Here is a 24,544-nt window from a genome sequence, read left to right as displayed (position 1 = left end):
TTACAGCACATTGCCTTTATGAGACCACCTCTTGCCCCCCCTGTCTTGTCTCTCGCATTGCCCACAAGTGCAAAGTCACATAAGATCACACTCATCGGGTGTTTGACGACCATCGAATGATTTTTTGCCCATAAGCCCACATGCGAATGGATGTTTAAGCATACACATTCATTCACATGCAGGCGCAGACATTTGGCCAGCGAAGGAGGGCGGGCGTTCTCTCCACTGGCGGGCGAGGTTTATCGCTCACTAAGCAGAGAAAGAACACTGCTTAGCAAGCAGGTCCAACTCATTGGCCCTCTGAGAGCATTTGCTTCCAAATCTACATGTGCCCCATAATTCCATTCCTACTACTGTGTCTTTAAACCAATCTATCAACTTTGTGGCAGTCCCATCTACCACTCACTCGTCCACGCAGCTACTCCCCCTTTTTCACATTTTTTCTTCCTCAACAAATCTGCAAATTGTTTGCAAGCTGCAATGACCAAGTGATTGGTCATTTTCTGAATTTAACACCTTTTTTCAACAGGCCTTCAGAGCTAGAGAGTTAACCCCTCCATGTGCCCATAATGTCTATGACTGGTTATATTCATGACGAAAATACTTTTTAAAGTAGTCAAGAATGTATACATACAAAGCATTCGATGTTATCAGTTTAATATGTATTTAACAATGCTTCCGTTCCAGGTACACACTGAATATCTTGGAGGACATTGGAGGAGGACAGAAGGTTAATGATGACACAATTGTCCACTGGGTGAATGAAACACTCAGAGGGGCTGGAAAGACATCATCCATCTCTAGTTTCAAGGTAAAACTTCCACCAGATAAATTATTTACATATACTTTCCCACGTAAGCAAGTAGTAAATGTCAAATTCATCTTGACTTGTGTAATGATCTCCATTATATACAACACAAGACTCTACCAATAACCATAGTACAACTCCAACTCTAACATGTCATGTACATGATAATGGGAAATACACATATTTTTTTTATTATAAAGAATACTTGTAATTAAATATTTTAAGCAAGAGCTTATATAGTAGCCTGTGAGAACATAATAAATTATGTTGATTCTGCAAAAGAAAATATTTGTATATCATTAAATTAAGACTAAATACGCTATTTATCTGTTGGGAGAATGCCTTTTAAAAGTATTCAAACTGTGGGCGGGCACCTCCACTGGGGTCCCATGTATGGTGGCACAATCCATTCTTAGTAATTTATGATTGTCAGATATGAAAACTATATTAATGGGAACAACCGCTTTTGGGTTTCTGGAACAATGGCCCTTTGACCACTCTAACAAAGGCAGACAGACATTAGGGCCAGTATTCTAATAGCAGGGGTAATTTACCACTGCTAATAGCTTCACCCGCGGCTATCCAATTAGTCCTGATACTCAGGAATTATAAAGGATTATGTTTCGGGATTATGTTTCAGGCATCCAAAGCATAATCCACTATAAGAAGCCGCAATAACACATTGGATCCGGAAATTATCCTGGATCCTACGTTTTTCCCCCAAAAAGGGTAATTTTTCTGCTGGACAAAAAAAAAACACAGGCTACAACTGGATAGCCTCATAATTACCTTTTTTTGTTTTAACTGAGAAAGTGCACATCTACAGTTATTGGATACCTCCCCATCCCCATAGGATCCCATCTTAAGAAATGGGTAATGTTAGTCTACAGTATATTTTTCCAAAATATTTATTTTATATTAGTATTATTAATTGATTGTTGTACTTTAATATGGTTGAATAAAATGTGTAAAATACCATGTAACATGCCTATTTAACCTCTGCAACAATCTGAACACAATAAATATTGCCTGGTCATGTAATTATTGAAGCAGGTGTCAAACGAACATTTAATTTGACATTTTTGAAACATATTTTTTAATACAATAAATTAAGATTTTGCTGTGCTTGTTGGTACAATATTTTGTCTTCTCCTTCAAAGGATGGTAAAATAAGCACCAGTATGCCTGTACTGGATTTAATTGATGCAATCCAACCTGGTTCAATTAAATACGACCTTTTGAAAACAGAAGACCTAGATGATGGAGAGAAACTTAACAACGCCAAGTATGTATAAGCTTAATGTCTTTCCTGTCTGCACTACATTCCAATCACTTCTAGAAACTGGTTTTAAGTGTGACAAGAAAAGATACATTCACAACTAAGGGCCACTAAGGGCAGAATTTATCATGCCCCTGCTTACGCAGATTGAAAAAACTTGTCAAACTGCATAAATATGAATTTAGCAAATGTCTATGAATCAGCCCCTGAATTATTTTGTATATTTGTACATACAGAGGCAGAACTACCATTGGTGCTGCAGGTGGATTAATCCTATGAGTGTCAAAGTTGCTGTGAGCAATCCTCAAAATATCCGGGAAAAAATGTGGATATTTTGAGGAATTGCTTGCCAATTTTCACACCTATTTTGACAAATTCCCATGGCAAGGGTTAAGGGGCCCAATGCTGCCCCTGTCAAACTCTTCTTGTCACCCACTGTTGTACCCTATCCCACTCTGCCTCCCTCTGCTTCTCCCTGTCACCCATTGCCGTGTTGCATATGTGGTTGGGGTGGAGGAGGGGGGCCCGAATATTATTTTGCAACTGGGCTTACCGCCCTCAAATTCCGCCACTATGTACATGTATGGCCAAATCTGATCTGTCAATGTATTTACATGTACTGTAGCAAGTCACTGTTTGTCTCATGGAATGATGCAAATCAGTACAAACTTTAACAATTTCCAAAAAGGTGAAAATTCTGTTGCGCTTTACAATTGGAAACAGTAATAAAACAAACTAGGAAATTACAGACAAAACAGTAGGAAGGCTGTGTATTCATACATACACACTCCAAGGAATGCAATGTGTGCAAGTACACAGAGGAAGCTGTAAATTTGACTTTTTATGGCTGTAATGATTAATGTGTGATTAATGAAGTTATATGGTTACCTAAGATAACGACGGAACAATAACAAGATAACAGACATAAAATGACACACCATATGCTGCCAGTGTCAGCACACCCGTAATTCAGTATGTGTTTGTATCTTTAATGCAGATATGCTATATCTATGGCAAGGAAGATTGGAGCGAGAGTGTATGCTCTGCCAGAAGACCTGGTAGAGGTGAAACCCAAGATGGTCATGACGGTCTTTGCCTGTCTCATGGGGAGAGGACTTAAAGTTTAAAAAGCCAGTGATACAGTATACATCATATGCCTCGTCAGGCTGTTCTGTATATAAGAGATTTCTGCCAATGACAGCACCTATGGTCTTCACTCCTCAGTCATGTTGGTCATTGCCTGTGATTGATAATGTAATCCAGGAACAAGAACACCTAATCTATATTATGTCAGGAATACCCATCTCTTTATTATTAAGTACAATGGGCTTCTTATCAGTTTAGGAAATGAATCATGAATTTCTTATACTCATATGTATATCACATCAACATCATCAACAGCATTTGTACATCTTTCATTTTACTTTAACTGATGCAAAACAAATATTAAACATGATCTGTTTTTGTTATACTGTGTCTTCTGGTTGCACTTCATAATAATTACTATTAACATCTAACTGAGTTGGAAAGGCAAAATATTATATATCCTTACCTATCTAGGAAAACCGCATAGCTTGTCCTCTGCAATACTGAAGAGATCGGAGTTAGTGGAGTGACCGTCCGTGCCACCCTACAAAGACATATGTGAAATGAAAAATAAAGGTTTATTACATCTTATAGCGCAAATCAAACCCAGCATAATAAACAAACATTAGTGCTTACCAGCATTTGTGCTCCACTACAACCTGTAAGATGATAGAATGCTAGGCTTTCTTATCGTAATAGTCTTCTGGGTTGTCACGGAGGTTGACGGTGGGGATGTGGGTCTCCTCTATGGCACCAGCACATGCAGATACCCTGCCTTAGGAATCCTTTGATAGTGTGATCTAGCTGCTGTGTTGCAGTAAGGAAATGAAGTGATGGTAAAGTGTATCCAGCAATGCCCATGTGACCTCATAGACCATCTTGCAGACCGTAACAATTCCTACTCCAAATCAACTGGAAAATATGTGAAACTGTCTGGGATTAGCATGCCACCTGGACTGCTTGTCAATTGCTGGGGACAGTAGATCGAAAATATAATAGAACATAGCACGGGACATCCTGAAATGTGCCATCCACTGCTCCTCCCGAAAAGCTTCAACGTTCTGCAAGGATGCGTCTCCATGTCTGCGGTCTCTCACCCACATTGTTGGCCTTGTGCAGTGCTTATTTGAATGACAGATGTAATGCTGGCTGATATCAGCACTCTCCTCCACTGCAAATATTAGTGTTAAGACATAGATCTCACTGCCAAGAATTGCGCCCACTGCTCCAAAGCTGCAGTAGGGATTACAGGGTAAGAAGCTGCATCAAGCATCATGTTTCTGTATAAAAAGCAGAAACTACGAACAATCTGCAACTTCAGACTACACACAGTTACTCCTCTGGCCATCAATGCTGCGAGCATACATTAGACAAAGTATACCCTTATGCAAAAAAGCATGGTATATAGAATAATGAGAAAAATCCAAATATCTTAGCAGACTTCTGTTATGCATTTTAAGTAAAAGCTCTAAAAACTGTTCCTTAAATTTACAGACTTAACAGCACACTTCCCCTTGCCCCTCTTACATGCCCCTTTAAAGCACATACCTAGCTCCATAATCTACTGCTATGTAATCCATGGACCATTCCCTAACACCCCACCTACCCTTTTGCATCTCTACAGCTTTCTGTTGGGCCCACAGCTGGCACATGCAGCATATGCTCTTTAATACAAATCATGTGTATTTTTTTTTAATAATACCCAGATGGGGAGATGGAAAATCTGGGCTATCTGTGTCACTTACAGCTCTCTTCACCCTCCTATCTCTCCCACTGGTCTGAAAGTTAGGTTGGTAGCTCATAAAACTGATACACCTGTGTCTCTGCCTGCACTGCATACTGTCCAGCTCACATTCTGACTGCCTGGGTCTGCTGCTGCTTAAGAGGGACAGCTAGTGAGGAGGACCCTGACAAAGGTGGGCCTGGGCTACAGTGTTCCTTGCCTCCCCCTTATTCTGGATATGAGTATGAGGAGACAGAAACGACAGGTAAGCTAAAAACACACATCAGGGTCTATGGCAAGAGGGTCTTCTACATAATGTATTAACCCTGACTTTCTGTACTCATCATTTATAGATATCTGTAGCTATATATCTATGTGTCTACAGTATGTATATATATATATATATATATATATATATATATTTATATATATAAAAGTTACCAGTCATTCAACATATATTGATCCATCGGGCGCCATCCTTTGGCCGCCAGCATGCACAACAATTTAATTTCCCCTATAGAGGTGAGGAGCAGCAATAGCCGATTATTCTATAGTAAACATATATATAATATTGGTATAGCTGCACTATTATATTAGATAGTAGGTATATAGCAATAGCTTGTGTACAATATACATTCTCAAACATGTCCTCTTTAAAATACCCATTGGCAACTTGTTGGGGTATTGGGTTATATTTATTAAGATGGGAGTTCTATTGAAGATGGGATGTTGCCCATAGCAACCAATCAGAATTTACTTTTTATTTTATTTAGCACCTTCTATACGATAATAGATATAATCTGATTGGCTGCCCATAGCTACATCCCAACTCCAACAGAAGTAAAATCTTAGTAAATAAACCCCATTGTATTATGTACAGTAGCTGAAAGAACCATAGCAAATGATGACAATGGGGCTCACTGCTGTTAGTGGGGTGCTGGCAGGACAGACTGTGGATGTGCAATTGTACAGGGGACATGTTAGGGACACAGTGAAGGTGCTGCAGCCCAGTGCTGATGAAGACAGGGGGCTCAATATCGCCAGCAATGATGACAGGGAGTAACCAGATGATAGGTTGACAGTCAGTAGGTCAACACTAAATGGTCGACAGTGACATGGTTGACACACACAAAAGGTCATGGCAATGGTCAACACATGAAAAGGTCAAGGTGAGGTTTTTTTTTTCCCATTTTTGGTCTTTTTTATACTCTACCATCCATGTGGAAGCCCAAAGCCGTGAGCCATGTGAGTGTACACAGTACACTCATTTGAATCCATGTCATCAAATCTACAAATTGACAAAAAAAAACAAAACATAAAAAACTTATGTAGACTTTTTCATGTGTTGACCATTTCCAGATCGACCTTTTAATTGCTTCGACCTTTAGTGTATGTTGACCATTTGTGGTCGACCTAGACTCTGTTGACGTTTGCATTGTGAATCCAATATGCCACACCTATGACAGGGGCCGCTTTATCGAACAGCTGGGGAAACCTTTCCCCTACACTAGACTGATTATTTGGGAAATAATCAAACCTTTGTATTTTCCCAACTATTTGGAACAACAGTTTTGGTGATTTTCAGCATGTGCGGGCAAACAAATGACTACTGCTTGCTCACACACAGCAGAGGCGGATTTTTTCACAAGGCAACCTAGGCTCCTGCCTAGGACCCTGCACGTCCCAAGTGGCCCCATTAAGATATCCTGGCCATCTAATACATTCCAGGGGAAGATTGCATGACTACCGCGTGACGTCATGATATCACATGGACCTGCTCACACGCCCAAAGTCCCTTTAATGTTCTTTGGTAGGATCAAAATATTTGGACACAGAAAAGGATTCAGATTTGTACCCAATGCAGATGTTCATGCAGCTGAGCATTTATCGGTAGACTGTGGACTCACCAAGGCACTCTATCGATGCTGCCTGCAATCAGCAACAAGATATAGTGCTATGGATTGTTTGAGAAGGGCCCCGAATCTGTATCTTGGTTAGGGCCCCATAAGGTCTATATCCGCCTCTGCCCCACAGTTTCAGATTATCATTCCATCTAGGCAGCTAGTATCGTCCTAACGCACAGTATAGGCAGTGTTATTTCACAGCAGAAGATCTCCCACAAATGACTGGTTGGGAGGGGCTGCGTGGTTCCAGAAGGCAGACACACCACAGCCTGCTGCTGATAAGACAGGATTCAGCTACTGTAAGTCAAAATCCAACTCACTATACAGGGTATAAAACTTCACTACCAATATATAATTTTGACTAAGCCAGCAATAGTGATAACAGGCGGTAGGACTGTACGAATGCTGGTGTATGGCCAAAATGAGTCTTGTGCATGTATATTTATTTGCTGGAAATTGTAGTAATAGTGTTCAGTGCACAATGCAAAGCAAACTCTGTGTTCAGCAGCGGGCACTGCCCAAAAGGATTTAGCACAGCGTGGACATTATACTGTATATGCAGCCTCATCCCAGTAACAGAAAACAGAGGGCTGGATATATTTACAGAATCAACTAAAACAGACCTATCCAAGGATTGTGGTAAGTAAATGCCATACATTGTATAATAACTGATTTAGAGCTTTTGGTGGAAAAAGTGTGTGACCAAATTACTGCTGGGTATTGTACATTGTCAGTGATATCATTTTTTTTAGTTTTGTATGTCAAAGTGTCAAGCGAACTGTTATAATGTTTTGTTTCTTTTATGTAACTTGATTTATATCCCCATTATTACAATTTTACTGTAGATTTAAAAAGCAGATGTAGACAAATACTATTAGATAAAACAATGTGTTTCAGACTTAAAACAACAATTGGCTACATATAGTATAAAGGTGCCCACAGACGCATCAATTTTACTGTGCTGTGCGTTTTTGACTGTACAATGGTTCTATACAATTTTTTTTCCAGCTTGCGATGCAATGTGCACTTGGATGCATGCGATGCGATGAACCCATGTTTGTACTGTTAATTTTCAGATGTAGTCTAAAAAGTACGTGCAACACGTACTTTTTTAGACATACAATATCGGGCTCCCGGGAACGCGCATCGCGTCGCACAAGCCCATAAACACCACCCGATAATTGTACATAAGATGCGTTTTGTACTTAAAAAGTACAAAACGCATTCGATAATTGATGCGTCTGTGGGCACCTTTAGTATGAGAACCTGTTAATTGATCAAGAGGTTTATTTACTAAACTGCAGATTTCAAAGCTGCCAATATTGTTTTTTCTTACTGCAGAATGTAAAATAACGTTATTAGGAATTGCCAAACCAGGTGTGTGTTATACATATTCGTATTTTGCAGACGCAAACACACAAGACTAGTTACTTTGAAAAGATGCTGCTTTACAAATAAACCCCATGGCATTTTTTTCTCATGCTATCATTTTAAGTAAAAATCAGGCAACTTAAACATTGTGGGCCAGATTCTCTAAGAATCAAAAGTGATAAAATTGAGAGTGATAAACAGCCAGCCAATCAGCTCCTGTCTGACAGTTTTCAAACACAGTCTGTGACATGGCAGGTAGGAGCTGATTGGCTGGCTGTTTATCACTCTCCATTTGATCACTTATGAAGCTTAGAGAATCTGGCCCACTGATATTTATATTTGTAAGTAACTACTGCGTAGGATATAAAAGAAAGTATATAGCAGTAATATATTGGGTATCTCTGGAGTAGACTGGTTTCAGGGATAAGTGTTAAAGTCTAGAATACTGATAATGCCTTAACAATTTGAGTGCCAACGTCTCTGTGAGAGATGTGAAAAATATCCACTAAAAATGCCAGCATCGCTCACATTTGTTATATAAATTGAAATAAAAAATGTTGTGCAAAAAAAGATTATATTTGCTAAATAAATGTAAACATTACAGGTCATAATGATGAAGAAAAATGTTTGCTCGGCAATTTTCACACCTATTTTGACAAATTCACTTGGCACTCAAAGGGTTAAGGTGTGACAACCAGTGGTGCACCCGCTGATATATATATATATATATCAATCCCTGGTATCTGGCACTCCGTGTTGCTGGTGGATGATTTTGATGGTTAGGGTGCCTTCCTCAGGTGTAGGATGACTCCTGCCCAATGATGTATACAAAAAACGGGGCGGCACTCCAGTGGATTCAGTAAACCAAAAACTTAGGTTTTAATGGTGCAGGTGATGGCAACGTTTCGGGGCAGCGCCCCTTTCTCAAGCCGGAAAAACAACAAGATAGTGCAAACAAAAGAATACAGTGCTTAAATACCTTAAATCAAACATGTGGCGCCTCCCCCTCCTCCTCTGTGCAGCGTGCTTCCTCCCGGTCCGCTCCGTCTCCTGCCCGCTCTCACCCGACTGGTGACGTCAGCAGAAGTGCGGGGGTCAGCTGAGCCGCTCTGGGTGCCGGGGGTGGCGTGGCCTCCGTTACCTAGGTAGCGGAGTGAAACAATAACAAACATTTAGCACATACAAATAATTAAAACAATTAACTAGTGTGAACAAACTACTAGGGATTTGTGTTTATATCTGGTGCCAAGTATATATTACTGATGCAGCAATCGAAGGCATGCATTCCTGTGTCAGACCCCCGTCATTGGGGATACGTGAAAGCTGGGGGGATATTAACCCCCAGCTGCTCCCTATGTGTCTTTAGAATTTAAAATTTAAAAAAAATTGACAAGGCCCTCACATGTACCTCCAAATTTGTTGTGTACGCTCTGTTCTGCCCATGTGGCCTATGTTACGTGGGCAAGACGGAGCGGCAATTTAAGGAGAGGATGGCCCAACATCGAACAGCCATCAGGGCAGCACTGGCCAGTGGCACTAGTGAGCAGCCTGTAGCCCGCCACTTCGCACAACAACAGCATGGAGTGGCGACCATACACCATAAGATCATTGACCAGGTCCCCCTGTCCCCCAGAGGTGGTAACAGAGGGAAAGCTTTATTACAGTTAGAGTCCAAGTGGATCTTCCGCATGGACACCGTACAGCCAAAGGGGCTGAATGAATCTCTATGGCTTGGCTGTTTTCTTTGAACACAGCACACGGGAAAAGAGGTGTCCTTAGTGACACTAAGTGACACAGGAATCCTACATGTATGATGTTCATGTTTCCAGGATATATAATGTGCAACATGTACACGCCATAAACAAGGGCCATTTATAAAATAAAATAAAATACTAAATAAAAACTAATATATTTGGGCACACAGGCTTAAAACACCTCATGCAGTATCATCTGAATATGTGTGAGGTCTGACCCAGCATATGTATTCTTGAAAACATAGATATGGCAGTTATGCATGGGAACGGAGGGCAAGGTGTTAAGTCATCCAGACAACTGATAATACACCACTACTGTCTAATTTAGGTCACCTAGTAGATTCACGGAGACCACCCATTTAATCCCTGATAGGTGTCCTGCCCATGCAAGTGTTTTTTTTACATTTTAAATTCTAAAGACACATAGGGAGCAGCTGGGGGTTAATATCCCCCAGCTTTCACGTATCCCCAATGACGGGGGTCTGACACAGGAATGCATGCCTTCGATTGCTGCATCAGTAATATATACTTGGCACCAGATATAAACACAAATCCCTGGTAGTTTGTTCACACTAGTTAATTGTTTTAATTATTTGTATGTGCTAAATGTTTGTTATTGTTTCACTCCGCTACCTAGGTAACAGAAGCCACGCCACCCCCGGCACCCAGAGCGGCTCAGCTGACCCCTCAGCTGACCCCCGCACTTCCGCTGACATCACCAGTCGGGTGAGAGCGGGCAGGAGACGGAGCGGACCGGGAGGAAGCACGCTGCACGGAGGAGGAGGGGGAGGAGGCACCACATGTTTGATTTAAGGTATTTAAGCACTGTATTCTTTTGTTTGCACTATCTTGTTGTTTTTCCGGCTTGAGAAAGGGGCGCTGCCCCGAAACGTTGCCATCACCTGCACCATTAAAACCTAAGTTTTTGGTTTACTGAATCCATTGGAGTGCCGTCCCGTTTTTTGTATATATATATATATATATATATATATATATATATATATATATATGTATATGTATATATGTTGCTGTCTTGTACACCATCACCCTGTTGGCCGTTCATGATTTAAATACAAATTATTTTGCACCACATCCAGTGCCGCCTCGTGATTCCACTGCTGTGGATCCAAAGCCAGCTCTATATATATATATATATATATATATATATATATATATAGACATAGGCAAGTAGATAAAAAGAAACTCAAGTGGGGGGCATGCTTATCAACAGAGTTTTCTATTAGATAATGGTATGATAAAATCTAACTTTTAATATTCAAAAAATATAAAACATTATTCGTCTTTCTTTGCTCATTTCAATACAATAAATGCAGATTAAAAATGTAATACAGAAGCTTTCTGCAAAATCGATGTAAGTTTAAGCAATTGCTTGATCACATTGGCCCTTATTCCGATCTAAGCGGTAACGGCCGCATGCGGCCGTTCCGCCGATGTTTTCGCTCTGCGCATGTGCAGAGGGCACTCTGCGCATGTGCAGGCGAAATCGCCGCACAATTTTTTTTACCGCCGCAAAGGGGGTGGATAGGGGCGTGAGGGGCTACTTAGCCTCATTTCCCTATGCATACGCCCCGCGTTTCATGGGCGTTCCCATGCAAACGCGGGGCGTACGCATGGTAATGAGGCTGTGACGCATGTGTTGGGGGCGGGCATCTGACATCGCCGGATGTCAGCTGCCCGCCCCCATACATGCTTTCACACGGACAAGTGTCCGTGAGGTCTATGGGTGCGGGAGCTGGTGGAGCGTGCGGCCCTGCCTTCGATGGTCGGCGACCATCGAATGCAGGGGGCTGCTCCAAGATGGTGGAGGCGTATCCCCCGCCATTTTCATGCGGACCACCACATGTCCGCGTACGGACGGCCGAGGCGATCCGTATGGAAGGCGGGGATTCGCCTGCACGGTCGGAGCCGCATATGCGGCTCCGGCCGCACCAAGCAGAATAAGGGCCCCTGTGATATATTTTTGACCCTAGATCAGAAATTAAGGGTGAAATGTAATAGGGTGGAAGAATCAGAGAGATTTGGTAAGAAATCTCCAGTTTATTTAAAGCAGGCGTTCCCATGGGCGCGTCCCCTCACTGCCGTTCCCCCACCTACACCGTTAAGTGTAAATGAGATGGACAACTAGCGGTTCACCGTGCCCGCTCGCACCCAGTGTATGCACATGCGCAGAAATGCACATAAGGAAAACATTGTTCGACTCATAATCAGACCCATACAGACTAATAAGGCTTATAACTTATTGGGTGAGATTTAATAAGATGAGAGATTCAAAAAGTGAGAGATTTGTTAAGAAACCACCAGTTTTTTTAAAGCGGCAATCATTTACACTGCAAAACCAGTTTGATGTTGCAGTGTAAATGATTGCCGCTTTAAAAAAACTGGAGATTTCTTACTAAATCTCTCACTTTCTGAATCTCTCATCCTATTAAATCTCACCCATTGTTTCTATATAAATTGTAAATGACAGAAAATATGGTATTTCAGGATTACATCAACTTCATCCAACCATTTGTTGTTAATGGACTGTTGCCAATAACCACTGACATTTGTTTGTCTTCTGATAATACAGGAAGAGGTAATTATATTACATCTGTATCTCCGGTCAGAAGCCACAGGCACTGTCATTATAATAAATGGATAGTGATAGGAATCACTATACTTAATTCGTTAATTTAAATAACTTGTAAATAGTAAGGGGGTACATTTACTAAAAGGAGAAGTTCTATTGAAGATGAAATGTCCTCCACAGCGACCAATCAGATTCTACCGGGGAAATTTACTAAAATGGGAGTTCTATTTCAGATTTAATGTTGCTATGGGCAACCAATCAGAATCTAATGAGATACTATCTATTATCTTCTAGGAGTTGCTAAATAGATAAAAACTAGATTCTGATTGGTAAATGTCCCCCTACTTATTTATTTAGCACCTTCTAGAAGCAAATAGATAGAATCTCATTGGTTGCTATGGGCAACATCCCATCTTCAATAGAACTCCAATCTTAGTAAATGTATTGGTGTGTACACACTTGTACAATGTGCATGAGATTTTGACTATTTAGTCAAAATCTCATGCAGATCGCACAGGTTTTAACCCTTGCGATCCCGATGCGTGCTCCCGTATCGCAGCCAGAAAGTCTTGACTGTATAGACTATATAGTGCAGATCTGCACTATATAGTCTAAATTGTATATATTGTATGCAGATAGCAGGGCCGAAACTATGGTTTCCGGCGCCCGGGGCAAGGCAGTCATTTGGTGCCCCCCAGTGGCCTAATTTGGGGCCGTGGCCTATAATCGCTGTTCTCCCGCGAGGCCACGCCCCCATTTTGCCGCTATGGGGGCATGACCCAGAGGCTCTGTGAGCCTCTAGCCATGCCCCCAGCCCCCTGGCTGCGGGAATAGACGCTGTGCGCATGCGCACAGCGTTTATTCCCCGCTGCTTAGTTAGCAGCTGACAGGGGGGACCGGACCAAATGACGCCTTGTCCCTGGCGCCGGAGACCCCCCCCCTCCCCGCACAGTCCTCTCACCGCCACGGCTGCTGCCCTTCTCCTCCTCATCCCATGCTGCTGATGGTGTAGCCGCATCTTACTTTGACTTCGTCCGTCTCCTACTAGCGCTGCGGCGGGAAGCGCTGATGACTTCAAAAAGACTTGCCGGACGCTGATTGGCTGAATACAGCCAATCAGCGTCCGGCAAGTCTTTTCGAAGTCATCAGCGCTTCCTGCAGCCGCGCTAGTAGGAGATGGACGGAGTCAAAGTAACATGTCGCTACAGCGTCCACACACCTGTCACCGGACCTCACAGCGCCCCTCACCTCCAGCGCCCGGTGCGCGTGACCCCCCAGCCCCCCCCTAGTTACGGCCCTGCAGATAGTCTAAATTGTATATATTGTATGCAGATAGTCTAAATTGTATGCAGATAGTCTAAATTGTATATATTGTATGCAGATAGTCTAAATTGTAATATAGTCTAAATTGTACAAGTGTGTACACACCTTATCTGAGTCTCACGACTCTGAGATCACTACACATATCAGAAATACAGTATACTTAATTTGTGTATTACTCATCATAACTACATCACTACAGAATAACACACATACAGTATAAAGGAACATTGGGCCTGATTCAGCACGCCACACAGAAGTGCGATAATAAATATGAGATGATTTTTGCACTCAAAAGCTCAAAATGTGACAGAATGGGATCAAAGTTTGAGTGTCCGTGGGGGTGGCAACACAGCGTTTAATGGGACTGGTTTCAGAGCAGCTGCGTGACGTCATACGCATCCACTGTGAGCCGAAAAATGGTGGTGCTGAGCCTACCTTAACAGCCAGCTTTAAAGGGAGGGGGTTATTCTTACTACTACGGCTACAGCCATTTCTGCAATGTGATTGCAGTATTATTGCAATCGCATTGTAGGGAGAAAGTGTAAATGCTGCCTTGGGGCCTTGTCCTGTGCTGGGAAGATCCCTGCATGTGAGAGAACTAAAAAACTGCAACTGCTGCTGAGTCAGGTCCAATGACACCAAGCAAATACAGCTACTGTATGTGTCCCATGCATTTATTATTATGTAAAGGTGGCTGATTGTATGACTAGGGGTTAAAGTGGGGGGGAACAGGGTGGAACTGAGTTCCACCACCTGTAAGTGTAGGGGGAACTGATTACCACCACCACAGCGCTGCACAGTTATTGCAACAGAAAACCTGTCCCAGCAGCTTCCATTTCTTGCACGGCGTATGTCATGTCGTCTCCATCGCTGAAGTGAAGAAGGCCACTAAGAGGAGCAAGCTCTTAGCATGTTGAAGGCAAGGTGAGAGGGGGATGGAGGGACACAGAGGAGGGGAAGCTGCTGGAGGGACACAGGGCATGGAATTCCTGGATGGAGGCAGATATGTGTATAAGCAGCACTATTACGGGCATTATTTGTATAGGCAGCAATACTGTGTGGGATACATGTATAAGGAGTACTACTGTGTAGTGCATGCATGTCCAAACTATGGCCCTCCAGCTGCTTATGAAACTACAAGTCCCATCATGCCTTGCCACAGTTTTTCTATTATGGAATGCTAAAACTGTGGAAAGGCATGCTGGGATGTGTAGTTTTACAACAGCTGGAGGGCCACAGTTTGGACATGCCTGGTGTAGTGTAACCTTAATAAGGGGCACTACTGTTTTAATAAGGGACACTACTGTGTGGTGTAATATGAATCTGGGGCACTACATGCAGCGTAATGTGAATATAATGATGCTACTGTGTGGCATCATATTAATTGGGTATACTGTTGTTTGACCACACCTCTTCCTTGTGAGACCACTGTCCCATTATAAAGTATGGAATGTATGGCACCTAATGGGGAGGGGGGTGGCTGTCAATGTCAGGGGAAATGAGTTCCACCACCTCTCCAGGACCACTTTAAGCCCTGTGTATGACCATGTATTTGGCCTGATTCTGACTCACATGCAATAACCTCTTTACACCTACATAAAAAAAAGAAACTTTTGCTTTAAGAGATAAGAAATTTAAAGTAGAAACAAGGAATAGAAACAAGGGGTCGAACTAGCTGATGCTGAGAATTATGCTTATTATTATTATTATTATTATCATTATCTATATTCAAGTTCTCTATCAACTCACTCATATATTTGCTCCCCAGCCTTAGCACCTCTCACCTCCATCACTCTCTCTTTTCTGAAAGCTGGCTCATCTCTTTAACCTATCCTTCTATACTGCACAGTTCCGCCCTCCCAGTGGCAGAACTCTGGGAGGCAATGGAGTCATCTGCCGCTGGGCTCCTGCTCTCAAGGGGGCACCTCTCCACCACTGCCAGTTTAAATCCATTAATTGAAAGCCATCAAAATTGCTTCTGTGGCTGAGTTCTGAAATATATATATATATATATATATGTGTTCTCTCTCTCCCTCTCCCCTATAAAGGGGCTATATATATTTTGAATAATGTGTGTGTGTGGGGGGGGCAACAACTTTCATCTTGCCTCCGGGCAACTGGGATGAACTTACGCCACTGCGTCCTCCCTCTCCATCTACTGTTTCTTCTCCTGTCTCCAAGCTATCTTAGAGAATTTTTATGGACTGATCAGGGCTGGAGCTTCCATTAGGCAGGTTTAGGCAGCTGCCTATGGGCCCCAGACCTGAGGGGGCGGTCTGCTGTCCTTGGCTGATGCCCAGCGCTGGCCCATTAGGCAAGTTACACAGATGTGTTTGGTGCCGTTATGGGTAAGGCTGCCATTACAATCTGCCATGATACCAGTCACTGCTTTTAGACACCGTTGCCTGCCCGCTAGCCTCCTCCTCCTGCTTGCTCGCTAGCCTCCTGCTGCAGCCCACCCACTAGCCTCCTGTTGCCCTTCCGCTAACCTCCTCCTGCTATTGCCCACCTGTTAGCATCCTCCTTCTGCTGCCGACCACTAGCCTCCTGCTGTCACCCGCCCGCTAGCATTGTCTTTCTGCTGCTGCCCACTAGCCTCCACCTGCTGTCGCATGCACACTTTCCTCTAGCTGCCCGCTGGCAAGTGGGAAAGGGGATCACCTGAACAGACCAGCAGTAGGTACGTATGTGGATACTTATGTGTATGAATTTGGGGGCGGGTGGGAAAGGGGGGGGGGGTGGCAGAATTTGCCTAGGATGCTGACAAACCTTGCACCGGCCCTGAGACTGATCTCATCCTTCTTTTTCCATTCCATTCTTGATACTTTTCAATCTTGTTTCTATTACCTCCACTATACAGAAACTGCCCTTAAATAAGGCCACCAATGTATTTCCAATGCCTCTTCTCTATTCTAATCCTTCACAACCTTTCTGCTCCCACACATGAGCACCCAAATCTGTTTCAAGTTTTCTATTCCATTGGCCTCTGTGACAATGTCTTCTTACACTCTTACCTCTTACCTCCTTGTCCTCTTACCTCCTTGACCATCCTTTTTCTTTCTATACCTCTAGCTCAACCCCAATCTCCATCTACTACCTGTATGCAATCTCCAGTAGCACTGGTGGGAGCAGGTACTAATTACCCAGACCCTTGGCTGCTAGTGGGGCCCGCATCTGCTGCTCCCCTCCCAAGTATACCTATACTTAAGGCCAGAGTCTCTGCTCTCTAATTCACATGTACCATCTTCTATCACTGGGAACATTGAGCCAGCTGTGGAGGAGGGAGCTCCTTCCAGTAAGCAAAGTAAGATGTGTGCACCCACTACGTACACACTCCCAATGCATCTCGTGAATTAGAATGCGGGGGTGGGGATATATCTTATTTTTAGTCCACAACCCCTGTTAATTGTCCTATATGGGCCTCTCCTCCTCTCCTCTTCTCACTTCACACCTGCTCCATCCTCCCCAAATCTTGTAATCTCAGATTCATGCTCTTGACGTAGCGACATAGACCATAGGCAAGGCTATGCAGATACGAGAACCAAATGCACAATATCATCAGGCAGTCACTGGCCATTGCTAGACAAAGGATTTGGGTAACAAGTGACCTAACGGCAGGACAAGATTAAAGGAAGGGCAACAGGGGTGGTACCCCCACATGTAAGGGCACCCATACTCATTAGTTTAATAATAACCGCTTACAAAGAATAGCTGATTGAATAATAATTTAGATATTAAAGCTTACTGGGATTAATTAGTGCATGTGCACATAACATAGTTACATAGTAGGTGAGGCTGAATAAAGACTTGCGTCCATCTAGTTCAACCTATGTTTATAGTAGCGTATCCCTTGTATAGTATGTTCTGATATTTTAAAGACAGATTATGTTACTTATTCGTACTCATGGATGTTTTTAACCAATAAATGTTTATCCAACCTTATTTTAAGCGTATTTATAGTGTCTGCCGACACCACTTCTCCAGGAAGAGAGTTCCAAAGTTTGACTGCTCTGACTGTAAAGAAATTTTTTCTTCTAGATGAACAAAATCTTTCTTCTTCTAATCTAAACTCATGCCCTCGCGTCCTAGATTCCTTTCTAGTAGAAAAAAGGGTGTTTGACAGTTCCTTATATTGGCCCCTAATATATTTATACATGTTGAGCATCATATCCCCCCCTTAAACGTCTTTTCTCTAGTGTAAATAGTCCCAAATTGTTTAATCTTTCCTCGTAGCTTAAATTCTCCATTCCCCTAATAAGCTTTGTTGCTCTTCTTTGGATTTTTTCTAATTCTATGATTTTTTTATAGTGCAGGGCCAGAACTGCACTGCGTATTCGAGGTGCGGTCTAACCAATGATTTGTACAGAGGCATAATATCTTTTGAGTCACTAGTTTCTATGCCCCTTTTAATATATGCGAGAATTTTGTTGGCCTTTTTTGTTGCTATATTACATTGAGCACTACACCCCAGCAGTGGCGTGCGGTGAGGTGAGGCACAGCCTTTCCTGTTATACAGTACTAGCGCATATGCTGGCATTTTGAATTGATAAAGTATGTTAAAAATACAAATAATTTATAAATAAATTCTTATTTTTATTATTCTTTTTATAGTAAAAAGCTGGAGTAAAAAGTCTATGGCAGGTGAGGCAGTGCCTCATCTGGCTACCTTTTCTGCACATCTCTTATCAAAACTGAGTGAATCTCCAGCAGTATATACTGCTGCACATGTGTATAATGCTGGTATGTACCCCATGGCTCATATATTGTGTGTATATCTGGCTCTGGTACTTGCCAGGCACTCTTGAGCCATTTACCTCACCGCACGTCCATGCACCCCAGTTTGTTGTCTATTTGGACTCCTAGATCCTTTTCGAGTACTGAGAACCAGGAGAAGATGTATATTAACATATAATTTGCATTTATAGAAAAATGCCTTCTATATTCAATAATCACACTTCCTTTCTTAAAGCATTGACCACAATTACAATGCTGATTTATATATTATACATTTGTTTTACGACATCTAATGGTAAATACTGTATAACTATTAATAGGGTGTATGTATGAAACTCAGGAACTTGATAGGCTGTGTAAACTATAACTGTACTGAATCTTCTTAAGCACAATATGGCAATTTAAGTATAATATATTTAATTTGCTTTTCAGGTCCTGGAATATAAATTACTATGGATTTATTCCCTTCAAATACATCAATTGAATTGCTTAAGCATGTCATATTGCAGGATGCCAGTGCTGCTGCCTCTGGGAACTGCTCATCCCTCAACAACGACAGTGCCTATCATTTTGTTCTGATTCCAATACTGTACATGATCATATTTATAATAGGGATTCTTGGAAACACAATCGTAGTTGTAGGACTCACATGCTGTCTTCAAGCAAAGTCTGTGGCCAATATTTACATTGTGAATTTAGCTATTGCAGACTTGTCTTTTCTTGCCACGCTACCACTGTGGGCAGTGGATATGTCAGGGAAATACAAATGGGTCTTTGGCTCCGCTATGTGTAAGTTCTGCGGTACTATGTCATCAGTGAACATGTATGCCAGCATTTTCCTGCTCACTTGCCTCAGTATAGATCGTTACTTCGGCATTGTGTGTCCAATGGAGTCCCTCAAAAGCCGAACCATTACCAAAGCAAAAATTATAACAATTATTATATGGGTTTCCGCTTGTGCTATCAGCACTCCGACAATGTACTTCCGTCAGGCTTACTATTCCAATCATTTCCATCACACCATCTGCACCATGAAATACCCTCCAAACAGCATGTTTTGGCCAATATTTGTGGAATCCATGAAGTATGTAGTTGGATTTGTGGTACCTTTTTGCATTCAGGGAATCTGTTATTGGTTGATATATAAAATCATTTTAGCATCTAATAAGGTGAAGAAGACAAAAAGTGAGAACATTCTGAAGGTGGTGGTATCAATGGTGCTTGCTTTCTTAATATGCTGGTTGCCATTTCACATTTTTAACCTCCTCAAGTTGCTGGCACGATTCCAATTCATTCACAACTGCACAACAATTCACACAATTAATGTTGTAATACCATTCACTGTTTGTATCGCTTTTTCCAATAGCTGTGTAAATCCTATTCTTTACTGTTTTGCCAGCAAAAGATTCCAAAATCAACTTATTAAAGCACTAAAACTTTCCCTGTAGGGCCAAAATATTGTGTCATTTAGAAGCAAAGACTTAGGGGGGTATTCAATACGTGCTGATATTTACCGATAGGGGAAATATCAACACCCGCCTATTCAATTGAAGGCAGTCAGATCTGACTTTTTTAAAGTCGGATATGTATTGTAATAATAGACCATGGATTGACAAATTCACGGCAAGTTTTCAACAATCTGCGGACACTTTTGCAGGAACAACAGAATTTACGACACTCGAGAGCCAGAACATTGAATTCCGACTGTCGAGTTACTGTCAAACTGGACGAACACGGCCCAGGACTCTGACTGTCGTGATGTTCCGACAGTCAGAATCCCTTATTGAATACCCCCTTAACTTTTTGCTTGGCCTAAACATTTAATGACAGAAGCCTTGTCTAATCTGAGCACATGTGCCACATAGGGTACAGAAGGCCCGTTTAAAAAATATACACAGATTGCTCAGCAGCTGTGTCAGTGCGTGAAGCTGCTGTGTCATAATATGTTAATGCTACAGGAGGCATTTTGTGTAAATGGACTTCTGCTGGCTTCTGTCATTTGCTGACATCATCCATGTCCCCAGACGCAGCATTAAATCACTCTGCATTGGTCATCTGAGTAATCTTCAGGTTAATAGTGTTCATTCTAGCACCCTGCATCTTTCAAAACCTACGCATTTCCTCTTCCCTGCCTGGGGCGTCGCTCTCTGTTCTAGTGCAGGTCTGGTCTCCATATCAGTGCTGAAATACAAACCCCACTGTGCTAGAAGCACCACAGCAGCGAGCGACGTCCCACACAGGGAAGAGGAACTGCGCAGGTTTTAAAGGATGCAGTGGAATGAACACTAGGTTAGTCAGGATAGCCTCTGGTGTTAGTGAAGCTGTCTCGGAAGATGCAGACACCGGCCCGGGCAAGCATCGAAAACATTATATATTTTAATCTTCAAATCAGGGATTATTTTGTTTAAGCAATAAATAGTAAAATAAGCATACATTTATTAGTACAGTTAAAGTACATTGTGGAGTACTGCAGTATTTGTCTATTTGTGTAGAATGTAACCTTCCATAGGCAGGATCGTCTACTCAGGGCCGTTTCTAGACAATTTAGCTCCCAGGGCAAAGGAATGAAAATGCGCCCCCCCCCCCCCCCCAAAAAAAACATGAACATGTCATAGAAAAAAATTAGGCGCGTGCGGCGAAATAGGGGGCGTGGTTTATTTTTAAAGGGGGTGTGGCTTAATATAAGGGCGTGGTCTAGCAGGAAAACAATGACCTTACATCACACCTTTGCAACCTGCAGGTCCAGATATTGGTTACCGCAGGAATTGTCATTGTACTGTGATGTCACTGTGTGAAGGCCACACAGTGACATAAAAATATAAAGGCCCACACAGTGACCTAGTACGCCTCACAGATCAAGGCCAAACAAAGACAGGCTACTTGAATCATTATACACTATTTATCCGTGATTCCAATTACACATGACGCCGCACACCGTGATGACAATTACACATTACGCCGCACACTGTGATGACAATTACACATTACGCCGCACACTGTGATGACAATTACACATTACGCCGCACACTGTGATGACAATTACACATTACGCCGCACACTGTGATGACAATTACACATTACGCCGCACACCGTGATGACAATTACACATTACGCCGCACACCGTGATGACAATTACACATTATGATGCCCGTTACACCCCACACTGTGATGGCAATTACACAATACTCTCCACACCGTAATGCCTATTACACATTATGCCCCACACGCCGCTGCCGCACAACTCATGCCGTTTACTAATATGCCCCCACAGTGGCATATATGCCCCCACAGTGCCACACATATGCCCCCACAGTGCCACACATATGCCCATACAGTGCCAGATACGCCCCCACAGTGCCACATATATATGTCCCCAATGCCACACATATGCCCCCGCAGTGACACACATATGCCCCCCACAGTGTCACACATAAATGCCCCCACAGTGCCACACATGCCCATAGTGCCAGATATGCCGCCACAGTGCCACACATATGCCCATACAGTGCCACATATATATGCCCCCACAGTGCCAGATATGCCCCCACAGTGCCACACATATGCCCATACAGTGCCACATATATATGCCCCCACAGTGCCAAATATGCCCATAGTGCCACAGATGTGTCCCCAGTGCCACACATATGCCCCCACAGTGCCACATATATATGCCCCCACAGTGCCAAATATTCCCATTGTGCCACGGATGTGTCCCCAGTGCCACACATATGCCCCCACAGTGACACATATATGCCCCCACAGTGCAAGCAGCACAACTTACTGTTTCTCTGGGTCTCCCCCTCCAGTCCCCCGCTGGTGCTGTTGGTGCTGCTGCTTTCACTGTGTCCCTGAGCCGTCAGCCATTCATATCTCGCGGGCTGGCTCCTGATTGGCTGCCAGCCCGCAAGCTCCTATGATTGGCTGACAGCCTAATGACACAGTGAGCGAGGGGAAGGAGAGCGTCGCGCGATGCGCTCCCCTCCCCTCGGAAATCACTCACGCTGGCTGTGCCTGCTCTGTTCGTTGCGGAGTAGCGGACAGGGAGAGGGGGAGGGAGGGGGGCGGAGGCAGCGACGGCGGAGGCGGCGACGGGCGGGCGTCAATGGGGTGAGCTCAGCTGCCGGCCGGGCGCCCCGGCTGTTTAAAAGAGGTGGACAAGCCGTGCGGCGCCCCGGGCTGCTGCACGGCTTGTCCGCCTGTAGAAACGGCCCTGCGTCTACTTTATTATCTCTTGTCTGTCTACACTGTTTTCCTTGTTTGTAACTACGTCTTATGCCAATTTGCTTCTGTATGCTTTGTGATTGGTTGTGTTAATTACATGCAACCATTTTTTACACTGTTCTGTGACCATGTACACATTATTACCGTACATGTTAATAATTTCCATGTATGTCACATCTGTACAACAATGTCAGGTGTTATATCTTGGGCACCATACAAATAAACAATGACGATGAGCAGTTCATTCTGCAAGACAAGTGCATGAGTAGTTCTCTTTCTTCTTCACATCTAAAGCAGAGAAATACAATGGCCCTCATTCAGATGTGGTTGGAAGCAGCAGGGATAGCACTAATATGGGATAGCACTAATATGGTAATGCAGCACCAAGCGCTACATTACTGATCTGAACTACATCCAAGGACATAGCACTGGGTCTCCCTGGCAGTATTGGGTGGCCTGCGGCCAGTGCCGTTACTATGGAGGGTGCAGGGGGTGCAACTGCTATGGGGCCCGGGCCTTTGGGGGGCCGAGGGCTAAGCAGGCATCCCCTGCACCCATTAGATCTTTCTTATTAGGTAGCCGCAGCGCCGCCGTCTCGACTCCCGTCCCTCCTTTCTTCCCCTGCTGTCACCGTGGGCCGTGCCTCCTCTCCCCCCCTCCGCTAGCAGCACCTTTGGTTTGGCCAATGAAGGGGAGGAGCTGGTCTAGCTAATCCAGCCTCTGCTCTCCCCCCTGTCACTCTGGCCCTTATTCTGATCGGTGCGGCCCGATCAGAATATGCAGCCGCGACCGTGCAGGCGAATCCCCGCCTTCCATACGGATCGCCACCTCCCGTCCGTACGCGGATATGTGGCGATCCGCATGAAATTGGACGGGGATACGCCTCCTCCGTCTTGGGAGCAGCCCCTGCATTCGATGGTCGCCGAACATCGAATGCAGGGCCGCACGCTCCACCAGGTCCCGCAACACAAGACCACATGGACACTTGTCCGTGTGAAATCATGTATGGGGGCGGGCAGCTGACATCCGGCGATGTCAGATGCCCGCCCCGTACCCACGCGTCACGGCCTCATTACCATGCATACGCCCCGCGTTTGCATGGGAACGCCCATGAAACGCGGGGCGTATGCATAGGGTAATGAGGCTAAGTAGCCCCTCACGCCCCTCTACGCCCCCTGTGCGGCGTATAAAGAATCCGTGCGGCGAAATCGCCTGCACATGCGCAGAGTGACCTCTGCACATGCGCAGACGATCAACATCGGCGGTCCGTCCGCATGCGGGAATATCCGCACCGATCAGAATAAGGGCCTCTGAGGCTGCCAGGGCTCAACGTCAATACCTGGTGACCAGCTGTGAAAAAGGAATGCTCCTGGCGCTGGCAAAGAGATCTGGTGCTTGCAGCCAGATATGAGGGGACACCACTGAGGAGATATGCTGCTGAGGGGATGCCAATGAGGACATGCGCTGCCACAGAGGAGAAGCCACTGAGGAGATCCGCTGCCGCTGAGGTCCCGTGCCGATGTGGAGGTAACAAGCTCTCTCTCTCTTCTGTTCTTTCCCTATTTACCTGCTTTCTCTCAACCCTCTCTTTCTCCCCCTCCATTACTCTGCCCCTATTCTTTCTCCTTCCCATCTCTTTCCACATATATCTATTTCCTCCATTTCTCCTCCCTCTCTTCCCTCCTCTCTCTTTCTCTCCCTCATTCTGTCGCTCTACCTGGCACTGAGGGCCTTATTCTAGTTCACTCTTT

General features: G+C 43.8%; 3 protein-coding genes across 3 annotated transcripts in view; 2 read left to right on the top strand and 1 right to left on the bottom strand.

Annotated features, from left to right (window-relative positions):
- LCP1 (lymphocyte cytosolic protein 1) overlaps positions 1-3,556 on the top strand; it is a 45,469-nt gene extending 41,913 nt beyond the window's left edge. Inside the window, exons 14-16 of the mRNA XM_083168975.1 lie at positions 688-811; positions 1,969-2,093; positions 3,085-3,556. Of these exons, the coding sequence (XP_083025101.1) occupies positions 688-811; positions 1,969-2,093; positions 3,085-3,214 (379 nt within the window). The 3' untranslated portion in view covers positions 3,215-3,556. The remainder of the gene's footprint in view (positions 1-687; positions 812-1,968; positions 2,094-3,084) is intronic.
- The window catches only part of LRRC63 (leucine rich repeat containing 63), a 119,271-nt gene extending 115,553 nt beyond the window's left edge, over positions 1-3,718 (bottom strand). The window contains exon 1 of the mRNA XM_083168980.1: positions 3,640-3,718. The gene's annotated coding sequence lies outside the window, so the exon portion shown is untranslated. The remainder of the gene's footprint in view (positions 1-3,639) is intronic.
- A 15,306-nt stretch (positions 3,719-19,024) lies between these two features.
- LOC146058524 (type-2 angiotensin II receptor-like) lies at positions 19,025-20,051 on the top strand. The gene has a single exon (XM_083170813.1). It carries the CDS (start codon positions 19,025-19,027, stop codon positions 20,018-20,020), a length of 996 nt encoding a protein of 331 aa, XP_083026939.1. The 3' UTR covers positions 20,021-20,051.
- Positions 20,052-24,544: the final 4,493 nt, after the last annotated feature.

Source organism: Crinia signifera, chromosome 2 (assembly GCF_055691185.1).
Source record: "Crinia signifera chromosome 2, ASM5569118v1, whole genome shotgun sequence".
Classification (NCBI taxonomy): Eukaryota; Metazoa; Chordata; class Amphibia; order Anura; family Myobatrachidae; genus Crinia; species Crinia signifera.
Note: the sequence above shows the minus strand (reverse complement) of the source record. Positions and strands in the feature narration are given on the sequence as shown.

What these genes read in the sequence shown, in the direction of transcription:
- LOC146058524 (XM_083170813.1), top strand. Translation starts at nt 19,025, where the DNA reads ATGGATTTATTCCCTTCAAATACATCAATTGAATTGCTTAAGCATGTC.